The following is a 24,029-nucleotide window of genomic DNA, read 5'->3' as shown; positions in this document are numbered from 1 at the left end:
ACACACACACACACGCAGAGAATCTCACACACACACGCACAGAGCGGGAGAGAAACACTCAGCATGAGGAAATGCTGAGACTGAGCCACATGTATGCGGAGCAGGATTCCTCAGCACAATCTCAACATTTCTCTGTAACAAAGTGTGTGAATGACTGAACCACACACACACACACACACACACACACACACACACACACACACACACACACACACACACTTTTATACACACTCCGCAGACACTTTATGTCTCTAAGTCATCCTTACAGATTCCCTGACTGTTGGTGCTGATACAGAGTTTGGATGAAGAGAAACCAGAGTCCAGAGACAGGATGTGTTTCTTTGAACTCATTCCACTAATAAATTAAAGAACAGAAACATCAAACAGATCAACCATATAAATATTTAATGGATTACGAGGTGCAATAAATACAATTAGATTATAAAAGCATCAGTCACAGGAAAAAAACAGAAGTTACAGTAGTTTAGTGCAAATGCAATTCAGTTCAGTTTTGCTCATTTTCTGTGAACATGTGGAAGTTTGGCACTTCTGAAGTTTCTTTTTGCTTCTCATCACAATAAACCAGGAGAAGTTTGACGTTTTACTTTGGACGGCCTGCAGATGAAGAAATGAGCACTTTCCTCCCCCCCCCCCCCAGATCTAATTCTGTCATCGTGACATCAAACACGTCCCAACTTCAGTCGTTAGTGTTCCTTGACACGAATAACAACGTCCTATTTTTACACGCGGCTGTGCGGACAGCCGGTGTGTGGCTACGGACACGAGATATTAACCACAATTTCACCCCCATCTCCGTCCACAACACTCGGTTCGATGGGGCAAATGTGTAATTTCAGGTAGGGGCAATAATAAGCGCAGCTGCAAAGCTTCCTCTCGCTGTCTGTGAGGACGCTCGGGTGACGAGCCTGTGATTCCCTTTTAACCTCGTCGGGACGGAACGGCCCAAACAATTAGTACCAACAGTCGCCTGGAGGCTGAGAAATATTTGGTCGGTTAAAAATCCATTTCCAAGCCGCCTTTCGCCAATAAGAACACAAAAAAACATAAGAATACCAACGTCTTCCAGAAGCTCGTACATTCCACGTTGTTGGCCCCCGGAAAAAAAAACCCACCCCCCACATCGCAGTACAAGAACATCAAGTCTCCTGAACTTCACATAAAAACCAATTAACACCAAACTTTGTTTTTGTCCTATAACTTCAGCTACAAAATCGTTAGCCTCCACACACGGGATGAAGACACACGGTGCTCGGTCGGCCAGAGAGCGGTGCAGCAGTCACAGTGAGGGGCCTGTGGAGGGCTCTGTGGGGCCCCGCTGTGCAATGAGTAGGGGTCACCCAACTTTAGTCTCAAACTCAATCCTCCCTTTTTTTTTGTATTTGTCTGTATCATAGACTTTTAAATAAAGATGAACGACATGGCGGCGCCCAACCCCCCTGGTGGCCGGATGCAGTACAGGTCATCTGGATACATTTATCCAGGATTACCAACCCGAGCTTTACATTTGGTTTTGATCTCGATTGACAGCTGAGAGTGACGAGACCTCAATACCTCAAACGACGTCAAAAGCACAAGATGGCCGCCTTTGGGTATTTCAGCTTCCTTTTTGTAGGACGTGAGGAAGTGGCGACGCGTCGTTCATCTTTATTTACAGTCTATCGTCTGAACTCTGATAAACACGGAGGATTCTCATCCCAACTAGAAGTGAGTTCCTGTTATTGACTTTGAAGCAAAACAGACAAAAGCGCACCTTCCCTTTAAGTCGTACTAAATAAATCACTAAGAAATGCACCATTGCAAAAAACATAAATCATTGTTAAATATCAGAGCTGCACTGTGTTCGTTACTCCCTCACTCTTTTTGGTCTGTTTGTGAGAAACCCTGAATGGTCCCGAGCCCTCCAGTGGCCGTTCCCCCACGTGGCCTCGTCTACTGTACCCTCTGGCTTAGTAAAAAAAACACATTGCTTTAGAGAACCACTCCATGGATTCCTTTCACCAACACTGTTGAAGGACGGATGCCTGACAACACCTCCTCCTGCTCCTGTGACAGGGAGAAGGATGGAGCTCCGAATGCAGCTTTTAATCTCTGTTTTCTTTTTTCTTAGCCGTAGCCGAGGCACTGCTGGATCAGAGAAACCTGACATCTCGCAAACGATCAGATTCTCTTCTTACAAAAAGAAATTGCATCTGCTTTTTGCCTTTTGTAGCTTGTGCGAGAAGAGACGTTTCGCTCGCGTCTCAATTCACAGTCTTACAAAAATACTCTTTGTCGTTTTGAGGTAATTCAAATTTTTTCGCAGCAGATATGTAAAATAAATGTGATAGTTTTCTCTTGGTTGTACCAGTTTGGTGAAAGGCAATTCTCTCAGAGTATACGTGGTATCATGTTCACATGACATCTCAACACATGCAAAATAGTTTAGAAATACTTGTAGTAGTAGTAGTAGTAGTAGTAGTGTAGTGTGTGTGTGTGTGTGTGTGTGTTTGTGGTCATTTGATTTAAACTTTACAAACATCTCCCATAACCCTCGACTCTTTAAGGACAATTCTTTTGGCCTCTTGTCCAATTATAAATATTTGCCGCCGCCGCTGCTCCGCTCTTCTTCATGTGCAGCTGGTTCTGAAGTGGTGGCAGCTTCACTCTTCCATACGTCAGCCTCACAGCCATCTCCCTGTCAATCAGCGTAAGCCCCTGTAGTATTATGTAACTACGGACTGACAGCAACTGTTGCTCGGAGCGGGCGGCTTTACAGAGGGCATCTCTGAATCACTAAACCAGGGATCCAGCTTCAACAAGAGTTATCATTTTGTCAACAAAGGATTTATGCTACATGTTATCCTGCTCTCAGGAACACGCACAGTAAGCTGTTTGCTTTCTGGTCCATCAGTCATTCACAAGTGGAGGGAATGTGCGTTTTTTCTTCCCCCCCCCCCAGCAGCATCTCAATTTGCAACAAAACCCTTCACCTGCTGTTAAGACCCTTAATGTTGTTATTTGAGGAACAAGCAGCCAACCACGGAACCCAAGCTGCGAGAGACGGAGAATTCAGCAGCTCATTTGTTTGCTGGGCTTTGTCCTTAAAGAGCTATTTGAGGGCGCTCTAAATAGAATATATAAAAAGCACAAGGTACAATTGCACTTCTTTCATAGCGTGAAGGAGAAGGGGACTGAAAGAGAGAAGTTCATGGATTAAGTCACTTGGCTCCATGTTAACTTCCCGTGGAACATGCCAAGGTAACACATGAGGCAAAGAGGCGTACGGCATCGCTTGTTATACGCTATTCTACGCAATGCACGGTTCTTCTAAGAGACAGTGGCACATCTAGCATCGGGGGGGGGGGGGGGGGGGGGGGGGGTATGGCTTGTTCAGGTCCCAGGGGACTCTGCTGAGGAGGGGGGGGGGGGGGGGGGCAGCAGTGTCAGGCTGAGTTCAGGATTATCTGACTCTGATCATTTGCTAATGATGTTATCATTCGTTTTGTTTGTGTTCCGGCTGACAACACAACTATTGAGCATTTTAATTTCACTGGATATCACCGACATGTAAAGACCCAGCGATGTGAACGCTGACATCATCACTGATTTAAAGAACATCAGGATAAGGAAGTAACAGAGAGGACGTGCTAGCAAACATTTCCCCCGATGAGGAGATCTCTGTTCAAGTTGATTTGATGCTGCATTTAGGCCAACGTAAAATATATCGTACCATTGTATCAGCAGCTGCACGTTTCTAAGTGCATTCAAATGTTCTTCTGTCAGAACCTTAGACTGTAAATAAAGATGGACGACATGACGGCTCCGCAAAAAGTGGAGATGTGTCGTCCATCTTTATTTACAGTCTGTATAAACTCCCTGTTAATTAGTATGGATGTTACACTGCTGACCCCCGTAATGAATGACATTAAATCTCCAGACACTGCAACAGGGTTCCTACACGTTTTTCAACTTTCCATCTCTAATTATTTACCAGACTTTTATCTTGAAAAGCTCATTTGATTAGGAATCTGGGTTTTATACCAAAATATGCTGCTGTCAAAATGACAACACAGAAACTTCTGATATTTTCCTACAAAGTGGCAGAATTTAAAACCTGTGGAGGAACCCCGAGGAGCGGAACATCAGCGTGACACACGATCGCAGAGCAAATAAGTAGCATAACTACTGAATTAATCAGATCATAAACTCTGATCCTCTGCAACATCACATCACTGATACAGAACCTGTAACTAGAGGCTCTACTCATGTTTACCCAGAACCGACCCAACGCTTCCCAAGATTATGTAATTTTCCCTTTGTCCGACCCTAACGTAGAAACCCCAAATATATAAGTCAAAACGGGAATGTTCACGCGTGAAAAAAAAGATATACCATTTTGACGGAAACAGTGAAATGTGTGATCCACACCTGGCTGCAGGGACGTTTAGTTTACCTTTCTGTGTCCATCTGGTTTCTCGCTGATAACTAGCAGCATGTTAACTCACAGAAAACAGTGCTTTAAGGTTTCTGATGTTCATGTGACCGCAGTGTGAGCCTCAGCTGTTCTTTAATACGACTGCTGTGGGGACTGAAGTCTCCTTTTTTTTGAACTTTCATTAGATTCACTTTAGGAGTCTTAAAATAAAGCACTGGGTGGCGTAGAGCTATGTGATTAATGGCATCATCCATCAGCTGTCTGCAGCCAACAGGCTGTCCAATGTTTACAGCTCCATGGCCAAGCGCTCCCTCTGCCGCAGCACGGCACGCAGACAAGCTAACAGGTGGGCCGTGGATTGGGTGACAACAGAGGAGGAGCGATTCTTGAGAAACCCCACCAGGGAGCTCACCAGAATCACACGGCTATCCATGCCTGTCCAGAAATAGAGGTTTTAATTTGCCAACTGTGATAAACAGAAAAGCACAAGCTGTAGGAGCGAGTGGCTGGAAATTCCCTTCAATTGTGAAAGTCTCTTAGCTGGCGGGCTTAGCGGTGCAATCACATCGGTTTAAAGATGGAGTCTTGTGCTGGCTTGGGTTTCAGGTTTGCCTGCAGCTGTGAACAAGTCTCATCCCTTGACAAACGTGTCTTGATTTGAACTAATACGAGTGACCACATCCATTTGCCACTTTTCATTTGATAAGCGACACCTGACTCGCCGAAGCGCTAACCGCTCGGTTAGCGGTGCTGCAGACGACAGAGAGGCAAGCAGCCACGATGTGACACAACCGGCCCCGGGCGGGTGATGTCATTTCGTGCCACCACATTAGGAGACAGTGTGACATGGGACACAGATAATGAATGGACCTGTAGCGGCAGTGCTTCCTGCAGATACATGTGGTGTGAACACACATTGATCACCCTAGTGTTCGGTATATAAACCCAGTAACCCTCCCTACCCCTCCCACAGTGGTTGCCTTGGAGTTATGACCGATGGAGGCAGTGGACGTACACACACAGACTCCATCACGGACCAAACAGGTCGGGCTGTCCCAGCAGCTCCAGCTGACGGTTGAATAGCTCGATCTCTTTGTTGGCCTCGGCAACGTACTCCTTCTCAAACTCCTCCATGTCTGCGGTGTTAGCGATGTAGGGAAACAGCGGCACAATCAATCACCACACACACACAGCAAACACAGGTGCAAGCAGAGCTGCACGAAGAGTCAGGATTATCTGTCTGAGTCAGAAACGCTGATTTTTTAAACCTACACTGACTCAAACTGACTGGGTTTTCGTTTTTTAACATTTAAAATATATGAGGATAAATCTGTTTCCAGGCCTGAGAGACGGATCAGGTGTAGTCGGGGTTAAACAACAGAAGGTGAACACGATGAAAAGGATACTGGGATGGAAGGTCCTTTTTTCTCCAAAGATGTCCACATATTGATAACCGTTGTAGAAGTATCCCGATGGTAGTGGGTCCAGGTGTCTGGTCATCTGAACAGAAACATGTCACATCAGGTTTAGTTACAGGCCGACATCAATGTAGGAGAAACTCCCACAGATAAATGTTCAGACACCTCCAGTTTTTTCTTTTCAAGTTGTAAATGGTCTTAACATCTAAAAGACCCTTCATTCAGTCGAGTGTGAAAGACCCTTTAGGTTCAGGTCTTCCTGGATGAGAGTCTACAATGCACATCTGGATTTGAGCAGTGAGAAGCACCATCATAATACAATGCTGCTGTTAGCATGTTATACTCTGTATTTCTGCAGGTTTCAAAAAGTTTAATTTAAGACTTTTTATGAGCTTTTTAAACTGTAATGAATAAAAAAGTATGACACGGATGAATTAGCCTATTAGCATGGAGACAAAACATTTCTCTTAAAAAACTGATAATATTATATTATATACTTTAATGTAATTAAGACCTAACCTAACATATTTAAGACCTAGTACGTATTATTTTAGACCCCTCGATACCCTAATAAAAATAAGGATGATATTAGACAGCTGATGATCGATGGTTTTTTGGGTTCTACCACGAGGGATCAATATTTGACCCGTCAGACCAGAGAAGCTTTTTCTTTATGTCCTCAAAGTGTCTTAAATGTCATCTAAAAACTCCCAATGAGCTACAACCTGCCTGTTACTCACAGTGACTATCAAAAAGGCCTGATTGATGAAGTGCTGCTGCGACGGTCGTCCTTTCAGCAGGTCCACCCCCGTCCCCCCCCCCCCGTCCCTCCAGAGGACGTTTGAGTGACCGCCGGATTCCTGTTGGTTCCAAACTTTTTTTCTATTTCACAACTATTGAGGCCACTGAGCTCCTGGGAACACTTGGAGCTTTAGAAATGGTTTTATGTCCTCGCCCTGATCTATGCCTCGTCACAGTTTTATAGAGGAGGTCTACAGAGACTCGGTTTGTGTCCTGACAGCGTGAAGTGTTAGACCTTATATACGCAGGTGTGTGCCTTTGCAAGCCATATACAGTCAATTTGCCACAGGGGGACATACCTAAAGGATATTTACAGCAAAGAGGATGCGGGGGGGGGGAACAAAACTGCAGCGCCACAGCAAATAGTCTGAATACTTCTAAAAAAAAAAAACTTTGTCAGTGTTATTTTAATTAGTTTCTTTCTAACTTTCTAAAGCTGCTGCATCTCACACGAAAAACACTTGTTCCTCTTCCATGTTCCAGTTTCCATGTCAATAAATACATTTGAGTTGACAAGGGATTTTTTTCCTGGAGCTACCAGTATTCTTCTTGTAGCTAAGTAGGGAAGAAGTGGAGTCAGTGCAGTTCATCCCACACAGAACCCAGCCACTGCTATATTATATAAAGATGTACGATTATAAATATAACACACTTACATGTATAATCTTGATTTCATGTGGTGAAAGACTATTTTTAGTTTTCTTCAGCTTCTTTGTTTGTCTCTGTAAAAACAGAAACAGACAGAGTTAGTTTCTTCTCTTATATCTTGATCCTACTCACGATAAAATATCTATGCACAGGTCTCAGAGTGTATTTCCAGCACAGACGGTGGGCTGCGTGAACGTCTACCTGCTTGGTGCACAGTCTGATCCAGTCCTTCAGTCCGTCCTCTGTCAGGCCGACGCCATCAAAGACCAGGAAGCAGGAGGCGCTGGTCTCCCTGGGGCCCGGGGGGAGCGGGTCAGCGCTCTGGTCAGAGACAACGCTCATTCTCCCGCTCGCCGTGTTGTAGCTCACCTCCATCACTTGTTCCGAGTCTGAATGTTCCAGAGACGAAGCAGCTTACATCCAACATCGCACACACAGTTCACACCTAGAGTAACACCTGCTGTGGCGGCTTCATGTGGCAACAGCATGCTGTTTGTGGGGTGTTAATGCTGAAACATCCATACAGCCCCTCTGATCCCAAAATGGCTCACACAAGTCACGTGAGAACAAAACAAGATAAATAAACACGTCAAGTATGCCCTCACCCAACGTAAAAAATATGTACTGGATGTACGACGGCTAAATACAACAAAGTAAAATAACTGAATATAAGGTGATGTAAATGATACACTACCCTATACACAGTGACTGAGATGCACACTTCACACTAAAGGGAATGCGAGCATTTCTCACAGGATCAAACAGTCTCCACACTCACTCCTCCATCTTCCCGACTCTGTACAAAACTCTCTGCACACTCTCTGCACATCTCCTCACAGGCACCTGCACTTTCTCCTCATGCAACAGCTCTACACCGCTCTTCAGATGAAAAATAGGAGTGAGAGAACTATGGGGAGGAAACCAAACGAGTGGACTATGAGCTGAAGTCTAAACACCAGACACCAGAGCAACAACTGAGCAGATTTCCTACCGTCCGAAGCTTCCTGTCTGCCGCCGAGGGCAGCCTTTCTCTAATCAGTCCCAAAAGGTTGGGAAACGCAAATGCAGGTCAAATATTTACCAAGGACAGAAATCACATTTGTTTATTGATGCTGAACAAAACCAAGACACCGGCAATTCGAAATCTGATCTGAAAATTTTAATAGTTAGCACAAGCGATAATTATTTTTATTTTATGAGGAAATAAAAAACAAATGAAAAAATATTAAATTCCTTACCAGAGAATTTGACTTTTCCCTTAACGTTGTACACGTTTCCACGGAAGGGGCTGGACTTCAGTGATGACTTGAGTGCTACAGAAACATGAGCAGTAATAGAAGTGAGGAATATGGATTAAATAATAATAGTTATGTAGACAAGTTTATATATATATATATATGGCATATTTCAATAAGACAAATACATGACTTCATAACATATGAGATTAATATATAATAACTCAGAGGATATTACAGATATAAAAACATTAAATTAAAATGAAATAAGTGAAAAATCGAAATAGCGAAAACAAAATAAAAACAAATAAGGACGATAAAAATACAATTAACAATATCCCTGAAAAGCTAAACTGGCAGTGAGACGTGCATCCTTTGGGAATACAGATTATTTCACAGCGTTGGCTGACAATTACTCTGAGACTTCACTTATCTCCATATTTGGAGGAGAGGCAGCTTATGTAATCATCATCAAACCCTGCCAGCTCATATCTGGAGCCTCTGTCACGTGTAGGAGTCAAAAAAAGGAGAAGAGGGGGGGGGGGGCTTTCTTTCCATCTCACCTTTACACCGGGTAACAAATAGAGGCCTCTCCAGGGGCCGGTTAAAAGCCACGCGCTGCTGGGTGAGGACCAGAGACCCAGAACCGGAGAAGAAGCGCCCTTTGCACCTGAAAGACCGAACACGTGACACGAATGGTGACAAAGTTAAGTCTAAAGCGAGCCAAGTGTTTGTGCTGCAGTTTTTTTCCTTTGGCTGTAAAGCTGTTTACTCTACCAGCTGCTCACAGGAAGGAGGCCAGTGAGTGTGATATGCTGTTCGAAGTGTGGAAGTGGATGATGAGTAAATGTAACCTCTCTTATCAGCAGGTTTAAGAAAGTTTGGCGTTAAGGACGTGTGAGAAGAAGCAGCTGCAACTCGCTCACATACACATACAGAACAAACTAAAGCTCGAAGATGAGTAAATCAACAGTGCCAGACACTGGTCAGATATCCAGAGTATGATCTGTGGGGAGGATTTAGCAGAGGTTCATATTAGGCTGACCACTGAGGCATGAAGGCTGAATGGAGCGGATCCAAAGGGAAGGAGACCCCCTCTGTGTACATGGCAACTGCATGGCCAACAGCTTGTTACTGTGCAGCCAAGAGGCATCTGGTGATAGAACACAAGATGTCCTGAGGGGCTTTGCAGCAATCAGCAGCCGATACCCCCACCGCTGCGGCCGAGTGGCAATTAAACCGCAGGGAGGGAGACGAGGCAGGGCCGAGGAACACTGAGGCAGGAATCAACGGCAATCTGTGGCTCAGCGGTCAAAAGTTTGAGTGTTGACACGGGAGGACACGTGGAGGTCGGGGCGAGTAGAGGGGAACACAGACCGAGGGTCTTACCATCCAGGGTAGAGGACATAACGCGCTCTGAGCATCTGTGGCTCGTGGAAGCTGGTCTCAGACAGTATCAGATTCACATCCTCATTCCTAATAAACACAGAAAATACAAGAAACAGTGAATACTTAACTCTTAAAGCTGCAAAGATCAATTTTACTTCTTAACATCTGTATTGACATCAGTCCCCAAACATCCAAATCGGTTGAGCTGAAGTCTTGTATTAGTCTTCTACCTATAATAGGCTCTTAACCCAAACACAATATTCTTTAAGCAGGGAAAGCAAAGGGAAATGCTCATGACACGTCCCTGAGCACATCACTGACCCGACAGTTTTAAACACAGACTCAGAAAGTAGAATAAGATGAAGCACAGAGAGTGAATATTTTGGGGCGAGAAGATAGAAGCAGGTAAATGACTGCCTGCAGCATTGATCGTGATTCTGTGGGTTTCTACCTGGTGACAGCTCCTCTCTCTGCGAGTATGAAGGCTGCAGTGGGGTTGGCAGAGCGTACCAGCTGCTGAACATGCTGCATGAGAGGGTGCTTCTGCTCCGCTGTCAGCCCCGTGAACACCACTGTACTCACAATACCTGACATGCAACAAGGCACAAAAAGGGAATATGAATTTCCAGGAGGAAACTGGCTCAATTTACTGAAAATACAACGTCAGTGTAGCCGCTGCAGAAACACCCTATTTTACACTCTGTCTGTTTACTGGTACGACTGCTGCTGTGTCGAGGCTGCAAGCTGGCGGCTTTAGGGGAAATTACATTTTGAAAACAAAAACCAGTGGTAGGAAACAAAACACCAACATTTTAATGAAACAGTGACAAACCAAATCTTCAACACGTCAGTTCTGAGCACAGGAATGAATATGGATCGTGTATAATTTAGTGGTTCGGGCAATGTGTTGCTGAACAGCCTTTCTGCTTTCTGAACATTTTAACGTCACAGTATCCTCATTTAACTTTGTAGAAAATCTTTAAGAACAAAAAATGTTGTTATTGTGGCGTTGGAGGAAAGCTGTAAGAGGGTTAAGAGAGGATTTACTTTTCTATTAAAAAATATGTGTAGGTGTAGTAAGACTGTCAGAGTTCCATCTAACAACAAACCCCCGTCACACTAACACATCACTTCTTCACTGATGTCCAACTGGCTTCTTTACTGTGAGAAGCTGAAATTATGATGTTATTATCTCGTAACCTCTCCTCTGATTTTATTTGACAAATTCATACATTTCTTAACCTTTACGTGTTTTATATTACAACCTGGTAACATGACATGTATTCGGCTGTGTTGAACGACTTCTTACAGGGGATTACAATTCTGAAGAAAATCAATATCAGTGAATATCAATGTGGTGTTTCCTCAGTATCTTATGAAATAAGTTTATCATCTCTGTGTTTTGTTGTAAAGCAGAACGCTGCACAGACACGACTTACCTTGGCTGCACTGCTCCAACAGCTTGGGAAAAGCAAACCTAACAGCAAAGATACAAGTAAAACTTTGGTTAAATATACAACATTTACTGTGGATTAAACTGCTAAATTTACTGTGTATTAAAACTGCTGTCCATGAGTCAATTGGACATTTATTTGGACTGAACTTGTCCCTGCTGCAATGATAATAGAGATGATGTTGAAACTAAGGTTTATGTTCCTGAGGTACAAATAAAGATGTGTGTTTACATTGGTCATTAACTAAATAGCAGCCATGCTTTCATATTTATAATAATATCTAGATCCGTACGGGATCATCTTAGGAGGGAGAGAGACCCCCCCCCCCCCCCCCCCCCCCCCCCCCCAGTAGAAACATGGAAAAGAATAGCGGACTCCATGTTTGCTGACCCGCTCCCAGTTTAGATATACAGGACTCATTCGAAGGTGACAAAAACACAGCAATTTTTAGTTTCATGTGATTATACACTAATGAAAAAATAATTATGAATATTATGATTCTATTTCTGCAGACAGATCCTCCTAAATCCTCCACGCTGAACCTTTAACCCGCGACTTGTTCCACAATATCATCACTAACAATCGCTCTATTTATGACTAATGGGCGCTTGCCAAGGTTGTGCAGCCATAAACAGACTAATTCCATGTTATGGCCCCCGGCTAACAAGCCAGTTAGTTATCCATCATAAGGCATTTTTCATCGGACGACATCACGACTATGACTGGCAACTGACCAATGTAAAAGCTTTCTGTAATCTCATTTAATCTCAACAAAAATGTATCCAGAGTTTTCAAATCGATCAGAGTTAGACACCGTGCTTTCTGAGTAGCCGTGGTGAGCCTGGTCCCACTCCAGCCACTGCTGACCCCCCCCCTGCAGCACCCAGGCTGCCTGAAGGAGAGGGGTGTGGGCTGGGGGGGGGCTGGGGGTGGAATCAGCAATTTGAAAGGCATTTATCTTTCCTGTCCTGATGTAATGAACTGTCTACATCCATCCCAAAGAATGGATCATGACTGACTGATGAGCTTCACTGAGGAGGGTGTGTTGGTCGCACATGTGGATCTGGGGGATTAGAGGGCTATGCAGAGGGGGGGTGACGGGCAGGTCAGGCCTAAACTGAGCTAACCACACCCAATTAGCGCCATAGTAAGGCTCCACAGACCTCCAGACAATCTATAGCAACAGACAGTGAGAGGGGCCTTGCTGAAGATGCCTCAAATGGAAAAGTCAGCGATAACCACATTGCTAAACCTCTCATTACACATTTTTCCACTGCTGAGCCAAGGAGAGACATCACAGCTTGTTTATAGCACAGGATCCAAACACCCTTCAGATTTATTATTAAAGTTAGGCTTGATGGGAAATCATCTCATCCAAGAGACTGCAGGAGTTTTGCAACCAGATTTAGTTCTTCCTGTTATCTGAGTGCAAGTTTGAATTATATGGATTGTTTGGATTATACTTTTCATTTGCACATCTTGAGATACACTTCTCTGGGTTCCAGGACCACAGTGTGACTTCATCTGTTTGTGAGTGTCACTGGGCAGCCCGGCTCGGCTGTACACCGGAAAACAGCCCATTAACTTGAGTGGTATGTCATATTGTGCGGAGCGGCTCAGTCAATCTATGATAGTGAGAAGCTCTGTAAGCTTCATCTAAAGCCTGTAACAAAAGGAGAGTGAGATTAAATGTAGGACTGATCCGCTCTGCAAAAGGGACCCAGCCTTGAGTTTTAATAGCTAAAAGTGTCATGTAACCTCGTCCTGGAAACGTCCATCGCTTCAAAACTGTATCAACATCCGCCGCTGTCTGTCATCGTCTGGTGTGGATGAACATGCAGCTTACGGTTGTTGTTGGTAGCTGCCCTTTGATGCGTGCAACCACAACTTCTTGCAATTGACCACAAACGAAAAATATTAACAGCTGAAAACTCAAATATATGTTTTTGCTTCCACGTTTTGTGAATCTGTTAAGAAACATGGAAACATGAAGCAGGAGGTTCCTCTTGAGGGCGTCAACTGTGAAGCAATATCTGCCTGTTTGGTGCAGGTTGATCATTATATTGATTGTTTTCGGATCAGAGCAGGATATAATTAAATCAATTAATGAATTCAGTGTTTCCATTAATTACCTAAACAGTGACGGAGTGTTGTTTATTGTCTCTCCCTCAGCAGGCATGGAGACCTCGGTGTATTACTTGCACTCTCTGCACTGTACGTGTCACTTGAGCTCTGTTGTTTTGAACTCTTCTGCACAACATCTGAGTCTGTTAGCCGCCACAGATTGAATCTAATTCTGTGGGAAACACTGATATTGATATTATCTTACATGGACGATCAAGATATTGGATGTAAATTAAACCCGATTGGATTTTAAGGAACCATTTCTTCTTCATGTACAAAGTGAGATGCCTCGAAATGTACACTGGCACATTTGTTTGTTCGTATCATCATCATCCATCAAGTTCACCTGCCAACTTAATAAATCCAATACATATTTATTCAGTGTTTACGTCAAGAGTTAGAGGCGCACGAGAAATCTCACCTGTGCTCCAAACAGGAAGCAGACGGGTCCACACAGGCAGTGACAGCCCCGATGGAGAAACACGCTTGTATAACCGGGTCAGGGTGGAAAAGCACAGCCTGGACCACATCTAGGACATCTGTGTAACTGCACAAGAAGAACATTTGTCCATTTTAAAGACATTGATAAACAAAAGTTAAGACAAAACACGTTCTATGTGGTAAAATTTAATTATTTGCATATTACCAATTTTCAAAAATAAAACCCCTTAATTTTGCTCAGCTCTGATTTTTTGGGCAGGTCTTTTTAAATTCTGAGCAGTGGACTTACCCAGGTGAGCAGTGGACCTACCCAGGTGAGCAGTGGACTTACCCAGGGGACAGCACCAACAGACGGGGTTTCCCTCCTCGGCCTCGCTGGCTCTCCAGGAAGCTGGACAGATACTGCTGGAGGTGAGGGGCTGAGAAACTGTCGGTACCAGGTTCGTACACCACCCACCTACAGATGTAAGGAAAAGTTCATTTCAATCATTTCTGTTCTCTTGCATTCATTCTTATTAGGATAGAATAACAAAAAAAGTATGAGCAGAAAAGAATAACACAGCACAAAACCATAACAAAGAGCATATTGTTGGATGTTGCTGCTCTTACCGTCCACGTTCCTTGTTCAGCTGGACCAGGAAGTCACAGAGTCTTTCCTTGTGGCTTCCAGTTAGTCCAGTGACGATGGTAATGACCACCTATCACACATTAAAAAGTCCACCTCAGATATTTACTTCATCAGCTCTACCATATAGAGTTCCCCATGTTATTTCCACCTGCTCACCTTGTCTCCCTGCCCAGCGACTGGGTTCTTCAGCTCGGCGGAGGGGAAGAGCACTCCCAGGTGGTCGTACAGAATGGGCTCCTGGCTGATGCTGCTCAGAGCAAAGTGCTGAAGGAACCTGATGAAGGACCAGAAGGCAGCGATCAGTGAGAACAGATTTAAAACCTCGTCTGTGTCAGACCGATATGAAGGAATATCAGAGTCCAAGAATTACTTGCACTTCCCCACTTGATGTGTTAAATGAACATTAATAAAATAAAGACCTACCTAAAGTATGGAATATCTTTAAGGCGTATTTAAGGTGTTTTAAGGCCTGACACAAGATTTTTAGACTTTTTAAAACCCTGTGTTACGGACTTTGCAGCAATAAAACAGCTAAGACTTCGTACTTCATTCCACGAACACTGTTTTGAATTCTCTTCACGTGCATTTGCTGGAGTTTTAGCACTAAAATTTAAAAATATATTTGTAATCTCTGGTGGAGGGAAAAGCCGTTAGAAGTGACACGGAAAATGCAAAGTTGTGCAAAAGGGGGGCAGCTATAATTCATAAGCACTGTACAGTATGTTAATTCTGGGTACAGGTACATAAAACAGTTGAACGTCTAATTATACCCGGTGACAGATTTAGGAGCGATTTGGGAGGACTAAAAAGTTGCCAAGGAGTGCCTTCCCGTGCTCCCTTGTTTCAACTTTACTGATCATAGTCATAGAGTGTGTGCTCTGCGTATTTTCAGCCAGATAATGAGGCTACATTATCTTCTATGCACCTTCCAAGAGTGGCTGGTCAGCACTGATAAAAGCTCTGCGTCAAGAAACACAGGCTTAAATACTATATTGGGAATACATACTGATGAATAAGCAATACCTGTGGCCGCATCAGGTTTTATTACTTGTTCAGTGCAACCCTGAGGGACTTCAGTGTGAGACTGCTCTGTGTACTAACATGTCCTGCTCTGGCAGCTGAGAGTATGAAGTCTTCAGGCTGCCTCTGCGTTTGGCCACTGGAGGCTCCTGACTGTTGTGCAGCTTCTGGAGCCGGGCGTGCCTGACATTAAAGACAGATCAAATGCAATTGTTTAATTATTATGATAATGATTGATGATAAACCCAAAATTACAATCTTATTAGACAGCTTGAAATATAATTGTGCAGCCTTACATGTTTTTCTGGGTCCAGCTCAGTCGATCCTGGTCCAGCAGCTGCAGAGTGAGTCCAGATTCAGAGCTTTGCCACACTGATAAAACCTGCACACAACAATAGAGACAAGGGTCAAACAACTGGAGATGTAGGATAAAGAATAAAGTAGGAGAATAACATTTTGTTTTTTACAGTATTGGATGATCCGAGGACCAAAAGAAAACCAAAACATATATTTTATCTTATCAATAACTCACTCATACTGAGAATAAATATTTTCAGTCATAGTCGGAGTGAAAGACTTGACAAAGTATGTTTGATAAACGGGGGTTAATACTGTTAACGTGTCATTTTAAACATACAGTGATGCTGTAATAACTATTCGAATATTTACTGTGTTCACCACTCCTATCAAGAAATCCTTTGATTTATGTTACATGGTCGTGATGAGGTTCTGAATCAGCTCAACTCAGACGACCCCTGTCAGAGGTCACTGGCCGAAGGTCTTACCTTGGAATAAAAGGCCCTGTGGCTCTTTGACCTCGGCTGCAGAGCAAAGACCAGACACTGGTCCGAGCTGTGGAGAGGGAACGGGAGGTGTGGGAGGAAGCTGCTGTCGTACTCTACAAAGAGAGAAGCCACCGCACTGGAGTCCTGGTGAGAAGAGGACACATAAAACAAAGAGTTAATGTACAGATGGGTTCATGTGCAAGAAAACAACTGAAGATATAACGTGAAAACTAATCCAGTCACATTATTAACACACACATACCGGATCATAGAACTTGATGGTGTTGATGTGATCCTTGGACAGAGTAATGCTCCCATACTGAGAATGGATGAACAGGATTCCCTCAGAGAAGAAGATGATCTTTCCTATAATTTAAATTTAAACAAGCAATAAAAAACAAATTAGACGGAATCGCAACTCGATGTCACATTACGTACGATAACATGAGTGGGAAGTATGAAAAATGAGTCAAGTGAGAGTGTCACCTTCTTCTGGCGTGGAGAGCTGGCTGCTGGAGAAAGCATATGCAGCATCTGCCACAGTCAGAGCCGTTCCCAAACAAGTGCCTTCCTCTTTCTATTAAAACACATATTGTGGGTCGTTACACACCACACTCATACGTACAACACTCGGGGGCAGACAGGCATGTGTGGAGGGAGCAAATAAAGCCTCTGAATATACCTTCGTAAGATGCTGGGCTTGCTCAGATTGCTTCACATCTGCCTCCATCTAAAAAAAAAAAAACAGAAACAAACAACATTGGAGGAAAAACCCTACCGCTGTGTATTTGTAATGTAGACAAAGTAATTATTCCAAATCCAAAACGTGGTCGTGTTCTTGACAATATTATAATATACATCTCATTTTCAGCCGCGCACGTACCGGCCAGCAGGCATAGCGAGGCACGGTTGTAGTCAGGATGGTGTAGCAGCTGTCTGAGGACACAGTGCCATCTGCAGGAGAGGAAACAGACGACACGCGCCACAGAAGGACAAACGTGGAGGATGAATCACAATTATGATCCTCGGGGCAGGAAGAAGTCTATTTTGAGACGACTCCGCTGTTGTTTCAAAGAGCCTCCTGTTAACAGTCAAGTATTCTAGTTGCACTGAGTTGAATCCATATTGTACCTTTCTGCTGGATATTGATGCTGGATTCTAAGAAGGATTCGGAGAAGACGACAGAGCCCAGGTCGCCTCTGTTGCTCTGCAGGTCGGGGATGTCGTGGACGGTCATGGAGGCCTTAGAAAAAAAAGTACAAACAGTGAGGATGAAAACGTACAAAATTATACACAAGTATTTTCAACGTTTCTAACTTACTGTTTTTAATACATAACGGCTTTGCTTGTCAGTCAGAGGAATGATCCTGCAACAAAAAGGATAAATTACTGTGATTCTCTTTCAAATAACACTATTGAAAAACGTGAAGGAGACGTGCAGACAATACAGAGGCTTAACAGATGACCTAACAGGACATGTCAACACACACACACACACACACCTCCCTTCCTTGTTCACGGCTTGAATGCTGAATTCACACTTGGACCTGAGGAGAGAAAACACACAATCAAAGGCGATTCAAACAATACATTTCATTTCACGCTTGGCTAAACGTCTCACACAGAGAACAACAGTGAGACCGCGAAAAAATCAATCTGTACCTGAGAAAACTGCGGTACTGGCTTAAATTCATCAAGTCCAAAGCCACGAGGAAAGTGGTCTCTGCTACATCCTTGGCCTGGAATAATAAACACGCCTCTATGAGGGATTGTACTTGCTGTAAGACAAATGTTAAAATGGGTGTTTTGGTTTGTTTCTTACTTTGGTGGCACTCGAGGTGCAGGAGTAGCATTTGATTCCTGAAAGGACGGCTTGAACGGCAGCTGAATAAATCTGTGATAAAAGTCTGAAAAATAGAAAAACTCTCTCATTCCAATATTCTCCAACATTTAATCTCTATAAATTGTATCTATCAAAAATATAAATCACTTACAAGACTTCGATTTTCTTCGGCTCCTTAGTTTGATTTCCTGTGGGTGAAATACAGAGCAATGCAAATTATGGGATTAGTTCGTACTTTAAATCCTATGTAAATGAAATGTACTCCAGAGACGATCACCGTTTTACAAATACACAGTTGAAAAACACAGTAAATAAATGCAGTGAAACCTCACCCAGGTATGGAGAGTGGGTCGTCCCAAAGAAATAGGTTCTGGAGCAGGCTAAGGGTCCTTTAGGAGCCACACACTGCAGAACCTGATGGACAAGAAAACGTGTCTTTAAAAGACTCACAGGAGACATATGATCAGCAAACACATGTTTCCAGGATTTGTCAAAACACTGCTCGGTACATCACTGTCTGATGGTTGTAACAAAACACTTCACCAGGTGGTGCTGCAGGCTTGCATCTGTCTTTAAAGGAGACATGTTGTGTTTGTATTCAGGTTCACTTAATGAGGTTCTTTCCTCATACTAGATTTCACAGTTTTTCCCACACTCCTGTTTCTACACCACCCGAGTATCATCAGCAGTGGCTCTCCTCTCGGTGCTTCTCACCATGTGTGTGGCTGTAGAACCCTGAGGCCCCGTGTTGCGGACCTGATGACTTTCTGAAGGGAAATTGAACGAATCGTTCTCCAGGTCCTCTGACGACGAGTGCTTCCCAAACATCACAAAGGGCTGCTGGCTTTTACTGAAACAAAGAAACGTTTGATTAAGCCTTAGTATTTTGCTTCATACAAACTACAAGACAATAAAACTGTAGTTTGTTCAATAAGTTGAATACCTTTTATCTGTGATGTTGCTGGAGATCAGTCCGTGAGAGTAATACGAACGGAATAACTGTAGGTTCATGAGAAAACACATTACAACACTTAACATCTAATTTAGGTACTATATTTTCTCCTGACGTTTATTATTAATTTTAGAATAAAAATATATAACTATCATGTAGGATTCTGAGGGATATAAACTCACCTCCCCTGCCTGAGCTTCAGACAGTTCCAGGATGGACAGATGACTCTCCAGGTCCATGCTGGAGAAAAAGCCACTCCACTGCTTCTCAAAGTTGATCAAGTCCTAAGATTAAAAAAAGACAACAACGTTAGAATGAATAGCATATATGGTTGTGTTCAACTTTGCATAGCAAGTATCATTAATGGTGGCAGATGATCCATACAAGGCCAAAAATAATCAGACTATCGTTGGTTGTGGTTGTTTCTTTCTCAACTTTCTTAAAATGTTTATGCTTTACTAATATACAAATAATGAATCATTAAAAGGCAATAAGTTCAATTTCTTTCAACTGACTGACTGAATAATCATTTATTGATAATGGAATTATATATGTTTATTTATCAGATGATTTAAGTGTCATGTATTAATACAACAGAATCCTACGAAGGTTAAAACAGCAGATGAATCAACTAAGTCAGCAATACCTCAGCGAGCAGACTGTCCAGAGACACTGGGTCGAGTCTGGTGTACACCTGCCAAAGTTTCTCACTTATATCTATAAGCTGGAAGAAAAACAGAAATAAACAATGTGAATGAAACAAGCACATAGAAGGAGCTCAGTGCAACAACTGTCAAACCAATTCTGCAAACTTGTTTTTCAAACCTCAGAGCCTAGCAAACATATTTTTCCCATGTTTAAACGAACCTTGTATTTGATGGTAAAAAAGCTCCCTCCACCGATGCCTTCCAAGGCAAATGCTTGAATCAGGGGCCACTTCTCCACCATAAACATATCAAACTTCTGGATGTGTCCTAAAAACAGTAAATCAAGCGTAATTACATGGGCTGTTGGTGTAATTACAAAGTACGTACAAGCTATTAAGACACCGACACTGATATGTAATGTCATGCAATTACTGTTTGAACACTTTTAATTATCCCTTAAATGTGTCAGCCGTGGAAACACTGTGGTGATTAAAAGGTGATAAAAGGTACCCTGGGAGCTGAACGGCACTCCGATGCGATAGCAGTCCTGTACCATCCTGACAAAGCTGGAGATTTTGAATTCCTCCGCAGCTTCCTCATCTTCATACTGGGAACAAGAGGTGGGGAAAGTACAGGGGTTGTGCAACTTAGTAAAGGAAAAAAAAATCCAAACTACAAACTACTTGAAAATTTCAGCGAGGGAAAAGGCAACAATTTGATCTGTGTGAGTTTTCAAAGCAATACGAGTACTCTAAAGAGATCCAGCCCTGTGCTCAGGAAATATCTGGTGTATTTCTATATTGTATTTGCTAGAATACAACCTAAACTGACTTGACTCGTAAACAAATGCTTGCAAAAGATGGATATTAATCTGCAAGGGTTAAAACTGCAGCCAGGTGGAGGTATCAACAAGCCTAAATACCCTTGACAAGGTTCCTACTCGTAGATTAAGCACACAGGAAGTATAATTAACAGCAATGGTAGATGAAGGGAGAAGGTTTACTACCTCTGCCTCTGTCATGCAGTAAAGATGCAGGTTCCTCCAGTGGGAGACGTAGGGCAACAGGTAACTGTAGTTCAGTGGGTTGCAGTACAGGTGAACACACTCGGCCTTGATCAGCAGGATCACATCTGTCAAGGGGTTACGTTGTGAGTCCGAGTGAATAAACACCAAAATAAGCACAAATAAATGATTGGCAATCGAGGGAACTTACCATCGAGCATTTCTTCTGGAAACTCCTCAAGGACGTGATCCAGATTCAGCGGATTTCTTTCGTAGAGTCCGTAGAAAAGGTATTTCGCCAGCTCAGTGCACCCCCCATTATATCTGCTGTCAATTCCTGAAATACACAGAAACATTGCACTGACGTTCATTAGCTGGTTTTTTTTTTGTTTGGGGCCTCATCACTTCCTGTATTCGCCGTATCTGTTATAAATAGTTTCCTCAAGACTCAACAGTTCTCAGTGCAGTTAACCAGGTCACGTAAAGACACAACAAACGTACCAAGAGAGCACAGGACGCCATCAGGAGTGGTGGCCCCTCCCCCGCAGAGAAGAGACTGGACCTGGCGCATGCGACAGCAACTGGAAAATATAACAAAATACTTTAGAAGCAGCAGAAATTCATTAGGCAAAAATTACCAACACATTGGACCTTAAATGTAGTTTAATTTGATCTGTCAAACTTCAGGTGACGTTTAGTATCTCACATGAGGTACGGCTATTGTCTCAAGTCACACAATCGTCAGATTATGAGACAATAGACAATTATTAAAACTGTTAATAATCAGGATTCATTGCAGGAATGTTGTATTAGAAACCTGTGAAGTCAGTGTTAAGCTGGATATTTGATATTCTTTCCTGATCACATAGGAACCATAGGTAAATTCACATTTGAATAAGAGACAACACCTCCATTGTGTTTATTTTGACCCACTGACTATAAATAATATCAGATAATATTACCCTAGACTAATTAGACACACATCCTTTAATTGAGTTTTAGCATATTCTTCATATTAGATGATTTTTTTAAATCATATTTTTATGTCATGTGACCAATTGACTCCAAACACCAAACTGTATAATTACAATAGATTAACAGGTCTCACTTCTTTCTGGTAGATTTGACAGCTGCTTCTATTTCATATGAATCTACTATTACCATTAAAATGTCTTCATATATTTATTATAACAGCTTTATTATAAGCTCATGTGTCCCATTGACTCTAGATCCACAACTGAACTGTATTAATAACCTAAATAAAAGGGAGCACACCTCTTTATATTTGATTTGTATGCCTCTCTGGTATTTTACATGAACATTAATATATTTTATAAATCACGTTTATTTGAATATCTTCCATAATCATGTGATTTCAAACCACTGCTGAGTTTTTTTTTTATTATAGCCTCAGACAAACCGGAAGCTCCATTAAAAAAATCAAACAGACGAATTAATGTTCGCGTCAGCAGCAGATTAAAACAAATAAAACAATAAAATAAAAAATGAAAACCAGTAAACGTGTGTCTAACGTTAGCGTCGCATCTTTAACGGTAACTCGAACGAGCTAACGGCTAGCAGCCCCGGGGTTAGCATTAGCCCGGTTAGCTTCGCCACCCCAGCTGCGAACGGAAAGCACTGACGTCACCTGACAGCGGGGTTGATGCCGGACAGCCTCCCGTTAACGGACCTGATACCGGCCATCGTGTCGCGAGGCCGCGGGGCTTTTTTAAAAAGAAACCGAATGGACGTTGCGTGTTTGAAGAAGAAGAAGTGACCGGGCCCGAGCGGCTACATCCTCTCCTCCATCACCCCGGAGAACACACAACACAGCGGACACGTCCACATCCGGGAGAGGGGAGGGGGGGCAGGCTCTGCTGACGGCACCTCGGAGGAAACACCGACACTGTCAAACTTTAATTATGACTTTATTACAAGTTCATTTTTATAAAGTTAAGATTTAATTACGTGTGAGCTCGAGTGAGTCATTCAGGGGATTTACCAACTACAGCTGAGAGGAGGACACACCCCCCCCTCTCCCATTTTACTGAGTGGTACAGTCCTGTTTTGACAGCAGCAGTAGCGCAGCTGCTCAGGGTGATGGTGCAATTCCCCTGTAATGTGTGTGTGTGTTTGTGTGTGTATGAGACTGTGGGAGTGTGTGTGTGTGTGTGTGTGTGAAAGAGAGAGAGTGAGTGTGTGTATGTCTCTGTGTGAATATGTGAGTGTGTATGTGTGTGTGTGTGTGAGACTGAGTGTGTGAATGTGTGTGTGAGAGAGAGTGAGTGTGTGTGTGTGTGTGTGTGTGTGAGTGTGTGAATGTGTGAGTGTATGTGTGTGTGTGTGTGAGACTGAGTGTGTGAATGTGTGAGTGTGTGAGTGAGTGAGTGAGTATGTGTGTGTGTGTGTGTGAGTGAGTGTGTGTGTGTGTGTGAGAGTGAGTGTGTGTGTGTGTATGTACTGTATGTGCGTGTGTGTGTGTGTGTATGTACTGTATGTGTGTGTGTGTCTGTGTGTGTGTGACCCACTAAACTACATACATCTCATATCAATGTTCATTTTCTTTTCTTTCAGATTCTTTTGTCACTTTGAAATGATTTTTTCTTTGTTTACTCGCAGGTTGTGTCACATTTCTTTTATCTCTGCATGTGATGCACTAAGATTCAGCAATAATTCAATAGTAATAATAATTCATAGCGGTGGAGGTAGTACTTCAGTATTAGTACAAATAGATACACACAAATGTTCTCAAGTAAAAGTCAAAGTACCACATCAACGTTATCTAAAGTAAGAAAGTACCTGCACTGAAATAAATGTAAAGTATTAATAACAAGGGTTGGGGTCAAATGTCTTGGTCAATTATTCTGGATAATTTCTAAATGATTATTTCTCCCAATGAATAATCCCTTAATGTACCTCAGAGTACGTCAGATAATACTTTGTCTGCAGGGAGGTGGAAGCAAGTCCATCCAATTTATTCAAACAACTTCATTTCATTGACATTTTCTTCAGAATCTGGATTTATAAGAATGATATTATTGATTTAAAGTGAGCACAGTTAGCAGCCGTACAGTACGAGATCATGTCCAGAAGTACACAAGTGAAGAGAGTACTGAGAGGCAAAAGTACAAAAAATTACTAAATGTTTTTATATTTAATCAAATTATACTTTTGGGGATTTTGCTGCAGCTTCTCCCACTAGGGGG

General features: G+C 42.8%; 1 protein-coding gene across 1 annotated transcript; it reads right to left on the bottom strand.

Annotated features, from left to right (window-relative positions):
• Positions 1 to 383: 383 nt before the first annotated feature.
• c22h20orf194 (chromosome 22 C20orf194 homolog) lies at positions 384 to 22,649 on the bottom strand. Its single transcript, XM_034575829.1, has 37 exons — positions 22,472 to 22,649; positions 21,325 to 21,404; positions 21,035 to 21,160; positions 20,827 to 20,951; positions 20,331 to 20,427; positions 20,041 to 20,147; positions 19,820 to 19,897; positions 19,356 to 19,457; positions 19,165 to 19,220; positions 18,936 to 19,071; positions 18,554 to 18,635; positions 18,373 to 18,409; positions 18,201 to 18,285; positions 18,041 to 18,117; positions 17,881 to 17,925; positions 17,700 to 17,745; positions 17,510 to 17,621; positions 17,262 to 17,332; positions 17,061 to 17,108; positions 16,865 to 16,955; positions 16,641 to 16,744; positions 16,379 to 16,522; positions 15,890 to 15,975; positions 15,675 to 15,776; positions 14,730 to 14,847; positions 14,555 to 14,643; positions 14,277 to 14,402; positions 13,926 to 14,051; positions 11,366 to 11,403; positions 10,378 to 10,513; positions 9,927 to 10,013; positions 9,101 to 9,207; positions 8,541 to 8,615; positions 7,504 to 7,691; positions 7,311 to 7,376; positions 5,842 to 5,935; positions 384 to 5,571 (listed from the first exon to the last, which is right to left on the bottom strand). The coding sequence occupies exons 1-37, from the start codon at positions 22,525 to 22,527 to the stop codon at positions 5,465 to 5,467; spliced, it is 3,450 nt and encodes a 1,149-aa protein (XP_034431720.1). The 5' UTR covers positions 22,528 to 22,649; the 3' UTR covers positions 384 to 5,464.
• Between the last annotated feature and the right edge of the window lie 1,380 nt (positions 22,650 to 24,029).

Source organism: Hippoglossus hippoglossus, chromosome 22 (assembly GCF_009819705.1).
Source record: "Hippoglossus hippoglossus isolate fHipHip1 chromosome 22, fHipHip1.pri, whole genome shotgun sequence".
NCBI classification, from domain to species: Eukaryota; Metazoa; Chordata; class Actinopteri; order Pleuronectiformes; family Pleuronectidae; genus Hippoglossus; species Hippoglossus hippoglossus.
The sequence above is the reverse complement of the archived record's forward strand: the minus strand, read 5'-3'. Positions and strand labels throughout refer to the sequence as shown.

What these genes read in the sequence shown, in the direction of transcription:
- c22h20orf194 (XM_034575829.1), bottom strand. Translation starts at nt 22,527, where the DNA reads ATGGCCGGTATCAGGTCCGTTAACGGGAGGCTGTCCGGCATCAACCCC. An exon ending in AGCTGGACCCAGAAAAACAT is followed by an intron (nt 15,777 to 15,889) that starts GTAAGGCTGCAC and finishes CTTTAATGTCAG; the next exon opens with GCACGCCCGGCTCCAGAAGC. An exon ending in GTTGGAGCAGTGCAGCCAAG is followed by an intron (nt 10,514 to 11,365) that starts GTAAGTCGTGTC and finishes GTTGCATGTCAG; the next exon opens with GTATTGTGAGTACAGTGGTG.